At 48.9% G+C, this 18324-nt stretch overlaps 1 protein-coding gene across 7 annotated transcripts; it reads left to right on the forward strand.

Moving 5' to 3' along the window:
- LOC102186356 (low affinity immunoglobulin gamma Fc region receptor II) lies at positions 773–17783 on the forward strand. 7 transcript variants are annotated; one of them, XR_001917886.1, is made up of 9 exons: positions 773–997; positions 4532–4552; positions 5985–6239; positions 11758–12012; positions 12661–12783; positions 14941–14997; positions 16257–16393; positions 17037–17077; positions 17195–17783. XR_001917886.1 is itself a non-coding variant. In XM_005677150.3 (8 exons), the coding sequence occupies exons 1-8, from the start codon at positions 886–888 to the stop codon at positions 17279–17281; spliced, it is 951 nt and encodes a 316-aa protein (XP_005677207.2). In that variant the 5' UTR covers positions 774–885; the 3' UTR covers positions 17282–17783. The 7 variants fall into 7 exon arrangements, 3 of the variants coding, with proteins under 3 accessions (XP_013830963.2, XP_005677207.2, XP_005677208.2); XR_001297379.2 differs by having other exon boundaries at positions 16260–16393; XR_001297381.2 differs by lacking the exon at positions 14941–14997 and having other exon boundaries at positions 774–997.

Here is an 18324-nt window from a genome sequence, read left to right on the forward strand (position 1 = left end):
AAAGATCCCACATGCTGCAACTAAGACCCGGGGTGGTCAAATAAGGCAAGGCAAGGCAAAGTCGCTCAGTCGTGTCAAACTCCTCTTTGTGACCCCATAGACTGTAGCCTCTGTCCATGGGATTTTCCAGGCAATAGTACTAGAGTGGATTGCCATTTCCTTCTCCAGGGGATCTTCCCAACCCAGGGATCAAACCCGGGTCTTCCGCATTGTAGACAGACGTTTTACTGTCTGAGCCACCAGGGGGGTCAAATAAATACATGACTAAATATTTTTTTAAAAGAATGAAAGTCAAGGGGTGATAAAAGATGGGCATGATCATTCTATTGCCACCCTGACACACTTCTCTGTCCTGGTTCCACAATCCAAAACGGCGTCTGGATTATGATAATAAAGGCAATCGAATGATGGGGAAAGGTGGCCTCAAGCCCCTCTGCTCAGTCTCAGGAGGAGTCTGACGCCAGTGTCCGCACCTCTAAATGGATCTAGAAGATGGGGAGTTCCCTGGCACACTCCTCCATCGCCTTTTCCGAAGAGACAGGGAGTTCTGAGCTGAGTAGGGGTGACCATTCCCCTCTTCCTCCCTGGGGCTGAGCCCAGCTGTGGCCCCGGAGGACGAGGAGAATTTGTTTCCCAGTTCCTACATTTTCTGTGAATTTGGAGTGGGACGGAGCCAGATTCATTCTGGGAAGCCCTGAATCTTCTGGGAGGGAACTCTCTAGATGAAAGAGGGTGGAAGGGGAGGAGCCAGTGATAGAGCAACACTTCTTTTCACTTCCTCTTTTGGACTGCAGAATTTGCCCTCTGGGTGGACTATCAAGCCTCGAGAGAAGCCAGTGCCTGCTGTGCTGGGCTGTCAGAGCAACCTGCTCACTCCAGGAGGTGATGGGGATCCCCTCATTCCTAGCCTTCCCTGCTGCCTGGAGGGACCGAGCTCACTGCACGCCTTGGCATCCTTGGGGCCACATGCTACTGTGGACAGCTCTGCTCTTCCCGGGTGAGTCGGGGGCCCGGCAGGGGCAGTGGAACAGGACCATGGGCAGGTGGGCTTCTCCAAGTCAGCTGCTGCCACCTGGGTTGGGGCTGAGCTGGGGCAAGGATGAGGACCACAGTGGGCAGCACATCAGGAAAGTCAGGAGGATAAAGCCAGGCTGATGAAAATCACAGTCTGACAACCTTGCTGGTCTGGGAAATTATGAAATTGGCAAAAGTCGGGTTTTTTTTTTTTTTTTTAATGTGTTTTGCCCAAAATCACTGGGCACCAAGGTCCCTGGTAATCTACCACCTCCCATGCAGAACCAGCTCTGAGGAAAGTCCAGTGAGCTGGACCTGAAGGACTAATGATGCCCAAGGTGTTTATCTTCCTTAGAAATGTATGTTTCACTGGGACCAAATCTTAGGCCAGAGAGCTGATGATGTCTTAGGCAAATAGGAGATATTGTTGTTGTTCAGTTGCTAAGTCGTGTCCGATTCTTTGTGACCCCATGGACTGCAGCACGCCAGGCTTCCCTGACCTTTACCATCTCCTGGAGTTTGTTCAAACTCATGTCTATTGAGTCAGTGATACCATGGAGATGTGGGGAAGCAATGAAACACATTGTGGTGGGGGGCAGTGGCTGTTCTCTGTGCCCCCAGAAACCACTTCAGAGAGCAGAAACCTGTTCTGTTTATGTGAAAGGAGATCCACCTGGGAAAAAGCACAGGAGGGTCCCGGTTATCCAGGGAATGGGGACCAGAGAATGCATAAGCCAGGCAATTCTAGAATCATCACTTGTGAGACCAGAGGCATCATGCATGTCTGTTTGCACTGTACAGACAGGGAGATGTGTCCCAGCACTGATGAAAGAGAAGGAGAGGGCCTTAGGCTGTGATTGAGCACTACTTTCTGACCACGTTCTCAGCCCTGGGCTAGGGACCATGGACTGATAATGCTGGTGGGAGAAAGAGTCTAGGGAAGGCCAAGCAGAGGAGGCTTATCGCCAGGAATGTCCTCCCAAACTCAATTTCTGGAGTATGACCGTCAAATCCACTTCAGGATGGTCCCAGAGGAAGACATGCAGCCAGCCATTTTCCAGGTTACATACTATGATGGATAGTAAAATCTGGTCAGTGCCGGGAGCCCTGGCCCTTGGTGCTGGACTATGCTGGGACAGGAGGTAGAGATGAGGAAGACAGCGTATTCCCCCATGACAAAGTGAGATGGAATGAAGCAGAATAGCATGGAAAAGGAGCACACGGAACTTCCTCCCTTTTTCACAAGGAGGAGCTCAGGCCTGGAGAGGGGTACACTTCCCTGCCCCTTCCATGGTGATATCAATGTGAGGCCTAGGCAAGATTCCTGGGAGAGACTTCTGGCATTTTTGTCCACTTGCCTCTTTGGTGTCACCAAGGATTTAGGTCTTCATTGCTCTGTAGCTCATTTTTTACAACACATTCTGGTCTAGTCTTGACTGCTCCTGTCTCCTCTTCCCTGGATCCATGCTGCACACTGAGGCCACGGCTTCTTCAGCTATGGCTGTGGGCGCGCCACTGTACTCTACAAATGCCTTCAGCGCTGTTCCACTGCCTGCGTAATGAAGCGCCAATCCTACTCTAACAGGTAGACGTTCCTCCAGAGCCAGACAGTGTGTACAAGGACTCTCTGCTTTCCAAAGATTCCACAAACTGCCTTGTTTACACATTACATAAATGCTATGTGCAGACTCTGTCCTAGGACCTGGGGATTTATCAGGGAACAAGAGAGATGGCCTTCTGTCTCCCTTACAGTGACGATACAGAGCATGAACATATGTAATATTCACTAATATTTGTTTAGCGAATGAGTGGAAGGTGACTTCTCTCTACTTTTCTCGTATCTTACTTGTTTCTTCTCCTCCTCTTGGCCTGCTTCTTTACCCATTTCCTGTACTTCACTTTTCACTTCTGCACACTCTGGTTTTAGCTAACTTCTGTGTCAATGATCTCCAAACCTGTCTTTCTTGTCTTTGTAGAGACAGTTTTATATTTCCATTTTCCTGGTTGGAAACATGCAAATTGATTTGTCAGCTCAGAAACAGAACACATTCAAACTCCAACTATCATCTCCCCCTCACAAATGTTCTTCTCCTCCTAACATTTATACTTGTGTGAGCACAATTAACTCTTTTCCTGGTCACCCATTTATAAACCCCCATACCTCATCCAGTGCCACTCTCTTGCTGCCTATTAAATTTCTCTCATGCCTATGTTCTCAACTTCACTTTCTACTGTCATCACAACTTTGGTCTGTCTTATCTCTCACCTAGGTAACACTCAGTGGGTGATTTTCAGAGTATTGGTAAATAAAATTAACATGGCTATTGCCCTTTTTGAGCTTACATTCTACTGAGGGACACAAACAATAAATAAAAAAGCACAAATGCATAACCATAAATTGGAAAGTGGCTCTGAAGCTGTAAACAGGATACTCTGATAAGAACAGTTGTTGTGGGGGAGATGAGAGAATAGCCTGTGTTCACAGGATGATATGGAAAGAATTTTCTGAGGAAGTGACTTTTAGGCTAGGACCTGAGGCAAGATAAAAATTAAGCCATTTGAAGATACAAAGGAAGTGGGTTCAGAGAGTTCAGCATACAGAAAAGCCCCAAGTTTGAAGAATTTAAAGAGGGCTGGTATTATTGGAATTCAGTGAATAGGGAAAGTGGACCTTGAGATGAGGCTGGAGAGGTGAGCAAGGACGGTATCAGGTGTGGCCTTGTAAATATTTACATTTTACTTTAAGAGCAAAGGAGGAACCTAGAAGGCTTGTAAGCAGGGGGGTGCTATCTGATTTGTTATTTTAAAAATGATTCTAGCTTCTCTGTGGGGAATGAATTGCAGGGGGAACAGAAGAAGGGAAAAGCTAAGTTAGGAGATGGAAGAAAGCTGACAGTAGCCAAAAGTAGTTTGGACATGGACTAAAGTTGATGCACGTAAGGACTAACTGGAAGCAGGATGAACAAGAATTTACTGGTGCAAAGCTAGATGGTTTGGGAAAGAGGAATAAAAGAAGATTTGCAGTTTTCTGGCATGAATACCTGGGTAGATGGTAAAGATATACCTTTATATGGGGAAAATTGAGAGAGAAATAGAATATGTCCACTTAATTTGTCATTGAGGTCATTGGTGATTTTGACAAGAAAAGTTTTAGTGGACTAGCGAGGTTCAGTGATTGGAAAGAACAGTGATTGGAAAGAGAAGAAATGAGGATAGCCTATGTAGAAAAAGAATGGAGAAATCAGGCTGGGAAAGGGAGCAGGGAAATACTTTTGGAATTCTATGCAGGGTCAAGTGAGATTTTTATTCTTTTAAAGAAACATCCTGGAGCATATTTATGTTGGTAGGAAAGACCCAGATGAGAAGGAGAAATGGGTGATGCAGAAGAGAAAGGGAATAACACAGAGAGGGAAATCTCTGTGCAGGTGAAGGGAATCTGACCTGGGATTGATGATTATCTGTAATGATGAATCATCATATCCAAACACCAGACTGATCTTTGCTTTCTCTCTTGCAGCTCCTGTTCCTGGGAAACCTGGTAAGTACTTCACCACATCACCTCTGTCCCCCAGCCACCCTCTCTCTCTGCTCTCTGCACCCTGTCTGGAGGAACTCTGGAGGCACCCAGGACTGAGGTAGAGCCAGGAAAGAGGAGTTGTGCCCACAGGAAGCCCTGCACCCCCTTCTCCTTCCTGCTTCCCTTCCACTGAAGCCAGGGGTGGGCAGCCAAGGGACACAGATGCCTCAGCCCTCCCGCTTCTGTTATGATGAGACCTCACAGATTCTGTCACAGAAAATAACTGTCCTCTGTCTCAATTGCCTTCTTCTCTCCAAACTAAACCACGAACCCAAGCTATGCAGAATCACATGATCTGCTTAGGTTACCCCCATGGGTTGATAAATCATCTACTTTGCATGTGTCTGAAGCCCTCAGGGCCTGTTACCCTGGAGAGAACTAGGAGGCCGTTTACTGGCTGCAGCTGGGTGGGGTGAACACTGCTGGGCACTGCTTTCTCAGCACCACTAACCTCTCCGCCACCCAGGACTGGTAGGGGGTGGGGCTCTCCTGGGTCACTGAATCCAGGGCTCCTAGACTGGCCTTCTGGCCTTTCTCACTCTTCCTTATTCTCCTGAGGCCACAGAGACTCCTCTGTGCTTTGGTGTCAGGACAGGTCTCTTCTAAAGGACAAAGAATGAAACGGGTCAGAAGAGAAATGTGACCTCTGACTCAGCCTGGCACCTCCACCAGGTGGCCCCCTTGTCTTCATCCAGCTGCGAAGACAGTTTATCCACTAGTGTCCAAGTGCCTCAGGTTATGGAGGTGGGGGAAGTGATTCCCCAAAGGATGTATGTGTAGTGTGTGTGTGTGTGTGTGTGTGTGTGTGTGTGTGTGTGTGTGTGTGTGTCTGAGTGTGAGTTCGAGAGAGAAAGAGAAATAGAGACAGAGAGAAGGAACTGGGTAAAGCTCCTCGGGTGAGATGTACTTGTGTTTCTAGACTGTTTGCTTGCCCCCCTCCCATTTCCCTACCCCCATCCTCTCCTCCCTGAGAGAGTCTGGGCTCCTGGGGGCCCCTGTGTGGCTGCAGAACTGCCACCGGCATCGCTTTCAGGTACAGAACTGTCCTGGGTTGGGTTCTTCTCCTGATCTCCGCAGCATGGCCACAGTCTTCCATCATCTGAGATTTGGGGTCTGCTTAGGCCCTTGGGGACTTCCCTGGTGGCTCAGATGGTAAAGCGTCTGTCTACAATGTGGGAGACCTGGGTTCGATCCCTGGGTCGGGAAGATTCCCTGGAGGAGGAAATGGCAACCCACTCCAGTCCTCTAGCCTAGAAAATCCCATGGACGGAGGAGCCTGGTGCAGGCTACTGCCCGTGCGGTTGCAAGGAGTTGGACACGACTGAGCAACTTCACTTCCAGGCCCTTGGGGTCCCTTTTCCTCATGCTGCCTCCTCTCTCTGCCCCTCACCAGATCTCCCAAAAGCTGTGGTGAGCATCCAGCCTGCGTGGATCAATGTGCTCAGGGAGGATCACGTGACGCTGATGTGCCAGGGGACCAGCTTCTATGCAGGCAACCTCACCACGTGGTTCCATAACGGGAGCTCCATTCACACCCAGAAGCAGCCCAGCTACAGCTTTAGGGCCAACAGCAATGACAGTGGATCCTACAGGTGCCAGAGGGAGCAGACCAGCCTCAGCGACCCCGTGCATCTGGATGTGATTTCTGGTCAGTGGAGGAAGGCCCTGGAGAGTCTGGGAGAACAAGGAGAGATGAAATCTGCTTCCATGGCAGAGGTTTTTAGGAAAGGGCAGTTACCGACTTACTGGAGAGCACGGCTGTGAGTTGTTTGAAGTGGTTTTGGTCCACTCATTTCCCTTTTCAACCCACCTCCTCGGCTTAGTATGAGTGGCGAGGTGGAAGTTCCTAAGAGATTTCTCAGAATATGCTGGGCTCCTTTGTCTTCGTGCCGACTGAGCAAGAAGGTGACCAGGCCACCAACAGGCATCTGGGTGTGAGAGCAGCAGAAGAAAATCTCTAATTCATAGAAATCTACCCATTTTTGTGGCAGAGTCAAATGCACAGGGAATTACTAGCCATCTAAGCATGATGATTTCATTCACCTTTGAGCATCAGTTTCCTCTCCTGCTAGTGGAGATACCACTGCCTCCCCCACGAGGTTCTGGTGAGAATCTGCATCTCCCTAATCCCTGCCCTCTCTCTGTGCAACTGAGGTGAAACGTGTGTCTTCATCTCCTTATATTTCCAGCCACAGGCACAGGGCAGGGCTTAATAAATATTTGTTGAACAGATCAATGATTTTCCAAAGCTCTTGGCAAGAAATAGTTTCTCCATTAAAAAAAAAAATAGCTGCAATGTGATTATGATAAATATTGTCATTGTAACTGTTCATTTAGTCCCCTTCCCTCCCTGAATAGCCACATTGTCCTCATAAGTATCTGAGAGGCCCGGTGGGCCTCAGTCCCAGTCCTGCCATCTTTACCCTCTGGGCTTAGCAGGAAAAGACAGTCATGGAGAGAAGGTTCAGTGGCCTGGCAGGGCTGTGGCCTCAGTGCCCTGCCCCTCCAGGAAGGGCTGGAGCTGAGGGGCTTCCTCTCCTCAGGACTATGTGAGACACCCCCACCACTGTGACTGATGATGGAACAACTGGCACACGAGGTGGGCACCACCCTGGGGGATCTAGGTGCAGAGCTAGATATGACGTCCTTGAGCCCAACACCAGCCTGGGTGACCTTGGACCACTACCATGGAGACTAGTGCCAACAGAAGGCAATGCACTCTCAGTCCAAGGCAAAGGCACTCTATAAACAAGAGGCAAGGCGGGCTCTGTAGACACTGCTGGGGCAGCTCTGTGGGCCTCAGTATTTACACCAATTTGTGTCCAGCAGCAGCCCAGCAGGCGCAGCTGCATGGCCTGGCTGTGGTCCAGCTGGCCACAACTGCTGCCAGGCAGCAGACCAGCACCCCAAATGCCAGCAAGACACAGCAGCTGAGCACCACCCAGGCCCCAGTCAGTCAGGCCAGAGCATCAGCCTCCCCATTCACCAGCCAATCCCAGAGTGAACTCTTCTGGTGTTACAACTTTGACCCAGTCTTCGCTACTGGAGATCACAACATCCTTCTCCCTCAATCTATCCCAGGCCTAGATGTATCCAAGACTGCAGCTGGGAAATCAATCCTAGGTAAAGCAGACCCTGGCCCCGGACGTGCCTCTAGTTTTCAACTCATCCTGATGCCTGTTAGTGGCTGTAGTCCAGCAGGAGGTACCATCTGCTTAGGCTCCTGGAGTCCATGCAGATACAGTTGAGTACAAAACTTGGCAATGAGGAACAACAGGTCTCAGCCCAAGGCTCCAGCCAGAACGCTATTCCCCATTTTGTTTCTGTTCAGTCACTAGGTCATGTTCAACTCTTTGTGACCCCATGGACTACAGCATGCCAGGCTTCCCTGTCCTCTACTATCTCCTGGAGTTTCTCATACTCATGTCCACTGAGTCAGTGATGCCATCCAACCATCTTATTTTCTGTCATCCCCTTGTCTTACCTTCAATCTTTCCCAGCATTGGAGTCTTTACCAACTAGTTGGCTCTTCTCATCAGGTGGCCAAAGTATTGGAGCTTTAGTATCAGTCCTTCCAATGAATTAATTTCCTTTAGGATTGATTTGTTTGATCTCCTTGCTGTCTAAGGGACCCTCAAAAGTCTTCTCCAGCACCACAATTCAAAAGCATCCATTCTTCAGTGCTCTGCCTTCTTTATGGTCCGACTCTAACATCCGTACATGACTACTGGAAAATCTATTGCTTTGACGGTATGGATCTTTGTTGGCAAAGTGATGTTTTTGCTTTTTAATACCTCTTTTCTGGCCTACCCCAGGCCATTTGCCAGGCCCTAGCTGTGACTCAGACTCCCTCTAGGACTTCCGGACAGTTTGCTAACCTTAGTCCAGCTGGTGGAGGCAGTGGACATAGGCTCATGGCTATGTCCACTGTCCATGGGCTCAGTCCAGAAAGAAGTGGCCACACACCTGGGCCTTTGGGTGAGTTGCCCTTGTGAGGAATAGGTGGTGGTAGGAGCTGCCCAAGGAAAGGCACAGGAGAGGTGGAGCCCTTGCCTACATCCAGGCAGTGACTGACCCGGGGTGTTAGCCAGAGGCAGACAGGGCAGTGGCCAAGGAGGCAGAGCAGATGGGCGTGGTCGGCAGGGCATGAACCTGCCTGGGACAGCCACACCTGCTCCCAGCCAGACCCTGATGAGCTCAGTCACTCCCGTCAAGCCCCGTTCACTGATTTAGCAACAGCAACAGATCCAGCTCTTGAAGAAACAAGTGGTTATCCGACCGCAGATTGTTCTCGACCACTGGCTGCAGCTCCAGCACCGTCAGTCCCACTACGCCCCCACCCAGCGACGCACCTCCAGTTGGTCCAGCAGCAGCAGCACCCGTGAGCCTCACTGCCCCTCAGCCACCACAACACAGGTCCCCATTGTTCTCCTCATACACTCTGTGCACTGACTGGACAAGCCCAGACATCGGCTGTTCAATGCAAGGAGGAGGGAGATGATGTCTCCACACTGCGTTCAGTTCCTGCCAAGGGTTCTCAGGCAGCAGAGAGCCCAAGACCATGGACGAGGAGAGCAGTCTTGGAGAAGAAGCTGAACTAGTGACCAATGGGAATGCGAATTCACCAAGCGATGGATTGGCAGCCGAGGCCCCTGCCCATCAGCACCACCTTCTACACTAGGCATGGAATCCAGACAAATGGAAGACTCAAAGCTTGACGAAGCACTGTGAAGCCCCAGATGCTCACTCAGATAACTGAGGGCTTTGGTACCCAGGACTGAGCAGGAGCATTCCCAGTGTTCTCCATTACTGAAAGAGTTTGATGAGCCACTATAGACTGGCCTCCCAACAGTGCTGAATAAGAATCAGTCAGGAGGCTCCAGTGAAGGGGACAACCCATCTATTCAGCAGTAAAGAAGGCAAATCTCCCAAAGTTCCAGCACTGTGGGAAGTATACTCCTGCAGAACAGTTCTGCGGCTCCAAGAGTTTTCTGCTTCATGAGTTGCACTAAGAGGTACTGTGTGAGCTGTAGCTGCCAGTTCTGGCAGAAGAGGGAAAAAATGAAAGAGCTTCGGGAGGCTCACCATGTTGTGGTCACCAGTGTGGACCCTCCTGCTCCCCTGACACCATCCATGCTATCATCCAGGGCAGTGCTGCAGGGGTCAGGAGCATTCTAGCTGGGGTTCAGAGATTTCAGTTATGATGAAAACACTCTCTCCAACATCCTTGGGCCTTAATCAGTGAGAGCTGGGCATGGGAAATGAGGCCTGGGAAACTTCCATTTGGCTCTGCCTATGCCAGGATTCATGGCATCGACCCTGTGTTCCCATCTAGTAATCTTAGCCTTTGCAGTGTAGAGGTATATAGGTTTATTGCTTCTCTACAAGGCTTCCAGGAGATTGCAGAAGAGTTTTGTTCCCAGGAGTTTGATGGAAATGCCCTTTTATGACTTAAAGAACACCTCATGAATGCCATGAACATGAAACCGGGCCCTGCCCTCATGATCTGCACCAAGGAATTGTCCTCAAGGAGACCTCAGATGGTCCTCTTGTGCAAACCACCCTAAGCCTGAGGCTTCCACTGTACAGGTTAAAATCTGGCACCCGTGGAGCCTTTGCTGAGAAGAAAGTGCTGTTCTAAGGCTGTACACCTTCTGTAGAGGGGATTCCCCAGACAGGGAGGAGAAGTAACTGGTTGCAGGTGCTACATGGAAGCAGCTTTGACATTTTCTCTGAGTTTTACTTCATTTAAAAAAAATCTCTACAGTTCTCAGCATTCCCATCTAGCTTAATCCAACCTGTATAAAAGAAGCCGACTAGAGACCGAGGACTGCTCACCTAATCCTGGAGTAGACCGTCTAGCCAGGGTCTGAGCTCCTCAAGAGGAGGGCCACGCAGGATGGTCAGGGAGGAAGTGGGTGGAACGCAAGACTGCCCCTAGTGTTAGGTGTGGGAATTTCCAGCCTGTGTGACTGCAGAGGCCGGGGGCCCCCACCTTCTCTCTGCATTGTCTCACTGTAGCTGTGGCCCGTGGTTTTCTCTTCCCTGTCACTCACACCCTCTGCTGTGAACATTTCCTTCCACATATGTGGCAGGCTCACCAGCCAATGCAGAGGCTTGGTTGGCATCATTCTGATCTGCTGAAGGGACTAAGTGTGGTTGACTGACACACATATGGCTTTTTTTTTTTTAATTCCCCTCCTCCCTTTCAACATTGAAAGGCCTCAAGCTCTGGACAGAATTAGAGACCAGGGGTGTGTGATTCCACATTTAAACTCCCCACACATACGGGCCCCCAGAGGGATGGTCTGGGTCTCAGATCTGAGTCAAGACCTTCTGGGTCCTGCGGTCCCTTTGTGTCTTTCAGACTGGCTGCTCCTCCAGGCCTCATTTCCCATGCCCAGCTCTCTCTGTTGTTTAATACCCTTTCATCCCAATTCCAGCTTCAGGAAAACAGAGGGCATGGGCTGAGGTCAGGATTATAAGTATCTACCTCAGCCTCTATTCCTTAAACTATAAAGAAATTAAAAATATTTCCTCAGCAAAAGGATTAAAATGACTGGGGAAAAGTACACAGCCGGCTAATGAATGGCCCACTCAGGTCACTGCTGGCTTGAGACAGGGTCCCCGCTGAAGTGAAATTCCACGTTTACTAACATGCGCTAAGTAAGCTAATATTTGTTGGATGCCCATGACTTTCCCCAAGGACACAGGTCTCTGCTGTGTCCCCCTCACATGCTGTCTCCTCTCTCAGACTGGCTTCTCCCTCATCTCCCTCCTTCCCTTAGGGAAGGGATTTCACTCCGGGTCCCCTGTATCCTCCTGCAGAGGCCTCTTGGGCCAGACAGGGCTGCAGCTGCGTCTCCCAGGACGGGACGAGAAGACAAGCATATCTGAACACCTATTGTGTGCCAGCAACTACTGTAGATAGTACAGCTAATGGTGCTATTGTGACTAGTTCCGCATATGAGGAAACTGAGCCCCAGAAGAATTCATTATTTACCCAGGATCACAGGGTGCACGCATGAAGGAGCCAGAATTAGAGACCAGAGGTGTGTGATTCCACATTTAAACTCCCCCACACATACTGGCCCCCGGAGGGATGGTCTGGGTCTCAGATCTGAATCAAGACCTTCTGGGTCCTGCGGTCTCTTTGTGTCTTTCAGACTGGCTGCTGCTCCAGACCCCCAGCCTCGTGTTCCAGGAAGGGGAGCCCATCATGCTGAGGTGCCACAGCTGGAGAAACCACCCTCTGAGTAAGATCACGTTCTACCAGGATGGGAAATCCAAGACATTTTCCTATCTGCGCTCCAACTTCTCTGTCCCACGCGCCAACCTCAGTCACAGCGGCCAGTACCACTGCACAGCGTTTCTCGGGAAGACGCCACACTCGTCACAGCCCGTGAACATCACTGTCCAAGGTGGGGGCTCTCTCAAGATGAAAGGAAGGGAGAAGAGATGGATAGTTAGGAATAAAGTCACATGGTCTCAAATGGAGATTTGAGAAATGCCATAGTAGCAAACCTGGGCTTTGGGGCCAAGGGCAAGGGTATGGGTAACTTGATAAATGGTGTCCAGAGCTTGGAACCCTCAGCTCTCAGGTGACAGGTGACGAGGCTTTTATTCCACTTTGAAGTATAAGCCCATCACACCAAGCACAGCAGTGAAGCAGAGCTTTCTCGTTGGTGTAGAAGTTCCCAAAGCTCATGGACATTCCTAAGAACTGAAGTTTTCCTAATTTTTTCTCATGTTTCATGATATGTCCATTCATCCCAAAGGTATAGCATGTTCTTACCAGTTTGGGGGTCCAGTGTTGGAGGCTTCAGGTTCATGCTCCCTGCTCTCCCCACGGGCTAAGAGAAACCCTTCCCTCCACCTTAAACACTCAACAGTGTGCCTTCATTTGATTAGCAGAGTAATCAAAAGGGTATGGGGGAGGCACAAGCCCACTCACAGAACTCCTGTGCAGGTGAGGTTGGGGGAGGAAGCGAGTGTTGCATTGGAGGAGGGCAGGGAGGGTGAAGTGGCATAGGGAGGGTACTGCCTGTCCTGAGGTCTGTCTTCCCCAGAGTCCAGCTCGAGTGACCCCTTGTCGACGACGACAGCTGTGGCTATAGGCGCTTGTTTTGCTGCAGTGGCTATTGGTGCTGCCATAGCAGCCTGGTTCCGCCTCAGGAGAAAGCCAATTTCAGGTTTGTGGTTCCTCTTGGTCCCTCTTGTTATCAGTTCCTTCTTAGCCAAGGCCTTAACCCCAAACATGGCTAGAACCCTTATCTTTGGGCTAGAGAATCCTTAGCATTCAGATATAGTCCCATATTTTATTTATTCATTCATTCATTCAAGAGGCCTGAACAAATTGGCTTATGTGTCAAGCACTGTGATAGACTCTGCGGATGATGCCAAGTTAAAGAACAGTTCAGCCTCTGCCCTTAGGGAGTCCATAATATTGTGGAGAAGACTGAAGTACAAATAGTACGATAGTACAGAGAGCAACTGGAGGGAATAAGACCAGTATTGGAGAATGCATAGGCTACAACAGGGGTAGAAGAGCCCGAATGACCCAGCACGAGCTGGGCCAGTTAGAGGAAGCTTCATAGGGAGGTAGTGTTGCATGGTGTTTGAAGCTCAACTGGTGGGGTCAGACTGCCTCAGTCCAAATCTAAGCGCCTCCGCTCACCAGCTGAGAAACGTGGGGTGAGTTAGTCTCTGTGTGTTGAGAAGACGGAGCTGGCGTGTTAAGAAAGTGCACATCATGACCAGCTGAACGAGGAGGCACGAGCCACCCACACGGGGCTGGCGGCTCCTTTAGCATCTGAACTCCTAGATTGGGGAAGTGAAAACCCTGGGTCGTTTTCATTGAAAATACAGTTTCAATACATTCTCATAAAGGAAGTAGAGTCACAAGATTTGCCACTCAGAGATCCCAGAAATGAGAAGGGGTGGCAGCCCTTTGCCCCAGGTCATGGGTGAGCAGAGAGGATGGTGTCAAGGTGGAGGACACCAACATATTTGTGGGCTTAACATCTAAGTGGTTGTTTTGAAAGATGCCCCAGGAAAATCAAGGTGAGAACTTAACAATGGGAATCCTAAACTCAAGTCCTTATCTTAAATGTCCAGACACTGGGAGTAAGCAGGGTGATCATACTGTAAAATTCTTAGATGGCAACTCAGGGAAACAAAGTTGTTTTTTTTTTTTTTTCCAGGAAAACAGTTGTTTTTCCTCATCATATTCAACTTCTATGTGCCTCAGTTTCTTCATCTGAAAAATGAGGACACAAATAGAACCTGCCTCATAAGGTTATGAGATTGAATGAGCCTGCAGCTCTTATAACAGTGCCCAGCACACAGCTAGCATCATGTAGTATGGGCTGTTAACATTAGGAGGAGGTGATGTTTGAGGCTAGCAGTTAACCAGGCAAAGAGGGTAGATGAGCATTCCAGGCGTGGGGGCTGAGACATGGAAGTGAGAAACACTGTGGCTAGGGTGGGGCTCAGGGGGAAGAGTAAGGAGGGTGCTGGAAGCACTTTGATGCCTTCGAAGCCATAAATGGTGAAGCAGAGAAAAAGAAGGTGAAGCAGGGCAGAAAGTTCATGGAATTGACATAGGCTGCCTTTAAAGAACGAATCTGTATTCCAAAGGGCGCAGGAGGGCAGTAAGCCTGCCTCTTTGTTGTATGTTTCCTTCCCCTTCCCATCAGCACCTAGCACAGTGCTTGCCACACAGTAAGATGATTAATAAACATCTCTTCACTGATCACCTGAAAAATGTCAGCTCTTGGAAAGCAGTCTCCTTCCCCCCATAGTATTAATATTACTGTGAAATTGCTGAGAGAGAAGGGAAGGTGCTATAGGAATCAAGTAAGCAGAGCATCATAATTCTGAACACCGTAAAGCTAGCTTACTGGGAAGAGAAAGTGCTAAAGTTATCCAGACCCAGAGAAAGTAAAAGGGAAAAAAGACTCAGAGCCACTGACAAAGAAAATAATACTACTTATACCTCACAAAGCACTTTGCAATTGGTTCATAGCCAAGACCTCAGTTACCGGTGATAAGTAAATGTACAGCCTCAGTGAGAAAAATTGAGAGGAAGAAAGAGATGCTTTTAAGAACCGTGCAATGGAACGGCCTTTCTGACAGTCCCATGAGTCCCTACTATTAACCTAGCCAACTTCTATCTCTCTAGACCAGCCCTTTTAGAGGCTAAGGTAGTCTCTGGGGAGTGGGGAGGAGAGGAATGTCTGTGGGAGAAGGGTGTGTATTGGTTCTAACCCAGTCTTGCCTCTGGTCTGTGGTCCTGAAGACTTAGGTTCTACCCCGTAATCCTACTAACCTCCATGTGCCCCTCCTAGCTCTCTCAGGAACCCCTGAGCACAGGGAAATGGGGGAGACCCTCCCTGAGGAACCAGGTGAGTGCAGCTCCCCTCTGCGGGCTCAGTGACACCCTGCCGTGTGCATCAAGAAGCAGCTTGTGAGCACAGGAGAGGGAGGGGGCAGTGGGAGGAGGGCAGGGGCTCAAATCTCTTGGTCAGTTCTGAGACTAACTCCTGGGCCTGAAGAGGACCTCACTGGAAATGAGGAGAAGATGAACACCTATCCTAGATAGAGAAACAATGGCCTTGTCTGAGTTTCTGGGGCTAGAACTGCTAGGGGTATTTCCAGAGCAGGACATCAGAGATATTTAGGTCTTTCTGTGGAGCTTTGGAAGAGCTGGCACAGGGTGGGGGTTAGATGCTGTAAGACTAAGGCAAATAGAATTAAAGAGAGAAAACTCTAGAGGAAAGGAGAAAGAGGCCACGGGAATAAAGTCTAGATTCGCTGCAGTCTGTGTCTGTGGATGGGGTAAGAGTAGATGGGGTGAGCGATGGGGTAAGGGCTCAAGTCTTAGTGGAACATGAAGAGAAGATTTTAGGCCGAGAAAGTTCTATGTACTAGCTACATTAGTGGGCTTTCCTCTGTTGACAAAGCCTGGATCTAATGCCCACTTCTGTAGATATGTTAAATGTGGGCCTGGCACTAACTCGGTCACTATCATAAAATGGAATCTTGAGTGTCGTTTCCTCTCTTGGGGTTTAATCACCTCACTGAGGAAATGAGTGCATTGGCCTGGAGGACCTCGAAGCCTTCCAGGGCTGACATTCTGAGAGTCAGTGCCCATCAACCCTGGCCCAAGTGGGAATATGTTAAAGGAGCAGGAGCATTCCAGACGATTTCCTGACTGTAGTTAAAACCAGAGCTCGGAGGGACCTGGAGCTTTCTCTGGGGGCTCCCAGACAGCAGGAACAGACAGGAAAAAGAAGCCCTTGAGGACCCCACCTCGGATGGCTGGAGTATGACTCAGAGCAGAGCCAACAGATTTGAGAGCTTAGCAAAATGGCCTAGCTGTCCAGCTGCACTTTGAGCAAGACCCATAGGTCCTGTGGCCAGGCCAAGTGGGGATACGGACCTGAGTCTGCACCGGGGCCAAATTGAAGTAGAAAAAAGTGTCCGAACACAAGTGGATTAGCCGTTTTGATGCTTGGTTCTACCACTGGCATAAATATATTTCACAAGGTGTTTATTTCACAGGAAGACACTGGGGCTGATTGTTTCCCCAAAGGCTCATCTAGGTTGCTGGGATTGTAGAGGGATGCATTAGAAGGAGGATTCAGGACATGGTTTGTTCCAGAAGTTGGAGCATGGCATACAGGGACTTCTTGTGTCCTGGAGATGAATGAAGACACTAGACGCATTGTCTCAGACTCCTTCCCCACTTCCTGAGGAATGCTGCTTTGCAGATACTGAGCTGCTTTCCGCACTGGCAAAGTGAGTTTGTTGGCAAAAACATGAGGAAGTTTGGATGTGTTTTAGATCTTTACCAAGGAGAGTACTGGCTGGCTTGCTTGCTTCCTTCTTTCATCTCTTCAGCCTCCCTTGCTCACTCTCACGCTTTCTTTCTTTTTGATGTGAGGGAGTATGAGATTCTTCAGAGCTCCAACAAAGATATACTATTGGGCTGGCCAAAGAGTTCATTCAGGTTTTTCTGTACCAGCTTCCAGAAGAATCTGAATGAACATTTTGGCCAACCCAATACATCTGGCTAACCTGGAAAGGTCCTATCTGTGGCTGGCAAAAAATCTGAATTACTTCACTCTAATAGTGAACACCCCCCACCCCACCCCACCCAACACACATCTCTTACCCAGTATCTCCAATCCCAAAAGCTTCGAAAAAAATAGTGATTTTCTGAAAAGTGTAGTACAGATGACTGTCCCCCTTTGCTAATGTAGCTGGTGGGGGCTCCATGTCTGGGATACTGAGGGTGGGCTGGGAACAAAGCTTTCAGCCCGCAGGGCTGAGTTGGGGTCAGTGGTCCTCGCCTCAAGCCTGGTTTGGGCCTCAGCCGCAGCGTGGGGAGGCTCCATGCTATAGTACTGCGCCTGCTCACCTCTGCTCTCTTTGCCCACAGCTGGTCTCACTGATGCTGAAACTGATGCTGCCAGAACTGAGGTGAGCCCTCCAGCGCCTGCTTTTCCTTCTCCCCCTCCTCCAGCCTGCTGCCTCTTCTGCGGCATCATTCCTGTGGCCTCTCCATGGATCCTCACTGCTCCTTTCTCTTTTCTCCAGGCTGAGAACGCAATCACCTATTCACTCCTCTCGCACCCGGATGTTGCAGAGGAAGAACCAGAGTCTGATTACCAGAAATGCCTTTAGTTTTCGTTGTCTTGCCTGGGACTTGGGGAAGTGAATCATAGAGGCCAGGATCTGGTGTCTTCTGGCCTGAACTCCTCTTAGGGAGGAGAAGAGGATACTGCAGTTCTAAAGAAGGAGAATGGCTTTTCCAGAGTTAGGGCCTCTGAATCCTGAAGCTCCCTGTTCTGACATTCACAGGTGATATAGCCTCAGATAACTGACTCCCGATTTATTCCTTGCCTCAGCACATCTCATCAGCAGGACTCTTCTATTATACATTCACACAGCCAGTGTTATTACTCTTATTAAGAGATTGCAGCAACATAGAAATATATTACAGGTTATATGAGAAAAATTAGATAAGCATGGATCATTTCAGAAATGTTGAAATAGACTAACATATGCCAATATATTAAAAGTGATTGTTTCTGGGGATGGAATTATTGGTGCTTTTCATTTGCTTTGTTAATTCTTCTGTACAGACCATATATTACTTTTATAATAAAATACTACACAAACAACAGTTCCCTTATCTTTTAATCACTGAACCAATTAGAATATAGACTGACCTGGGGTCTGTTTCTTTTCAGTGACAAGAATCTTGGGAAGGTAGTAATGGGCAGGAGGTGGGGGGAAAAAATGTTTGGAGTGTAGGACAAGTATCCCTCATCTTAAAACCATACATCCTTCTTCCAATGAATTTGTGTTCTTATTTCCGTGTCTTCTTTCTCTTCCTCCCATGGCAAATAAACACCAGTTCTCGGGAAGCCAAACTTCAGATGAGTCCTGAACAGAGATTTACTGACTCTTTCTCTCCGGCTCTTCCTCTGTTCGAGTTATCAGAAGGATGTGACTTCTCAGAGAAGGTTCCGGGGGGTTAGAAACATGACTGACAGCTTCCTCAGGAGATGTCCCTAGAGAGGTCTCATTTGCCTGGGAATCTAACAGGAACATTGTGCAACATTTTTGCATTCAGAATTTAGCAGCTTCCTTTGTTGAATAGTTTTCATGAGGTTTCATATTCACATATTGCTATACAATAAGGAATAGTAATTGCAATTATT

This window comes from Capra hircus, chromosome 3 (genome assembly GCF_001704415.2).
Source record: "Capra hircus breed San Clemente chromosome 3, ASM170441v1, whole genome shotgun sequence".
NCBI classification, from domain to species: domain Eukaryota; kingdom Metazoa; phylum Chordata; class Mammalia; order Artiodactyla; family Bovidae; genus Capra; species Capra hircus.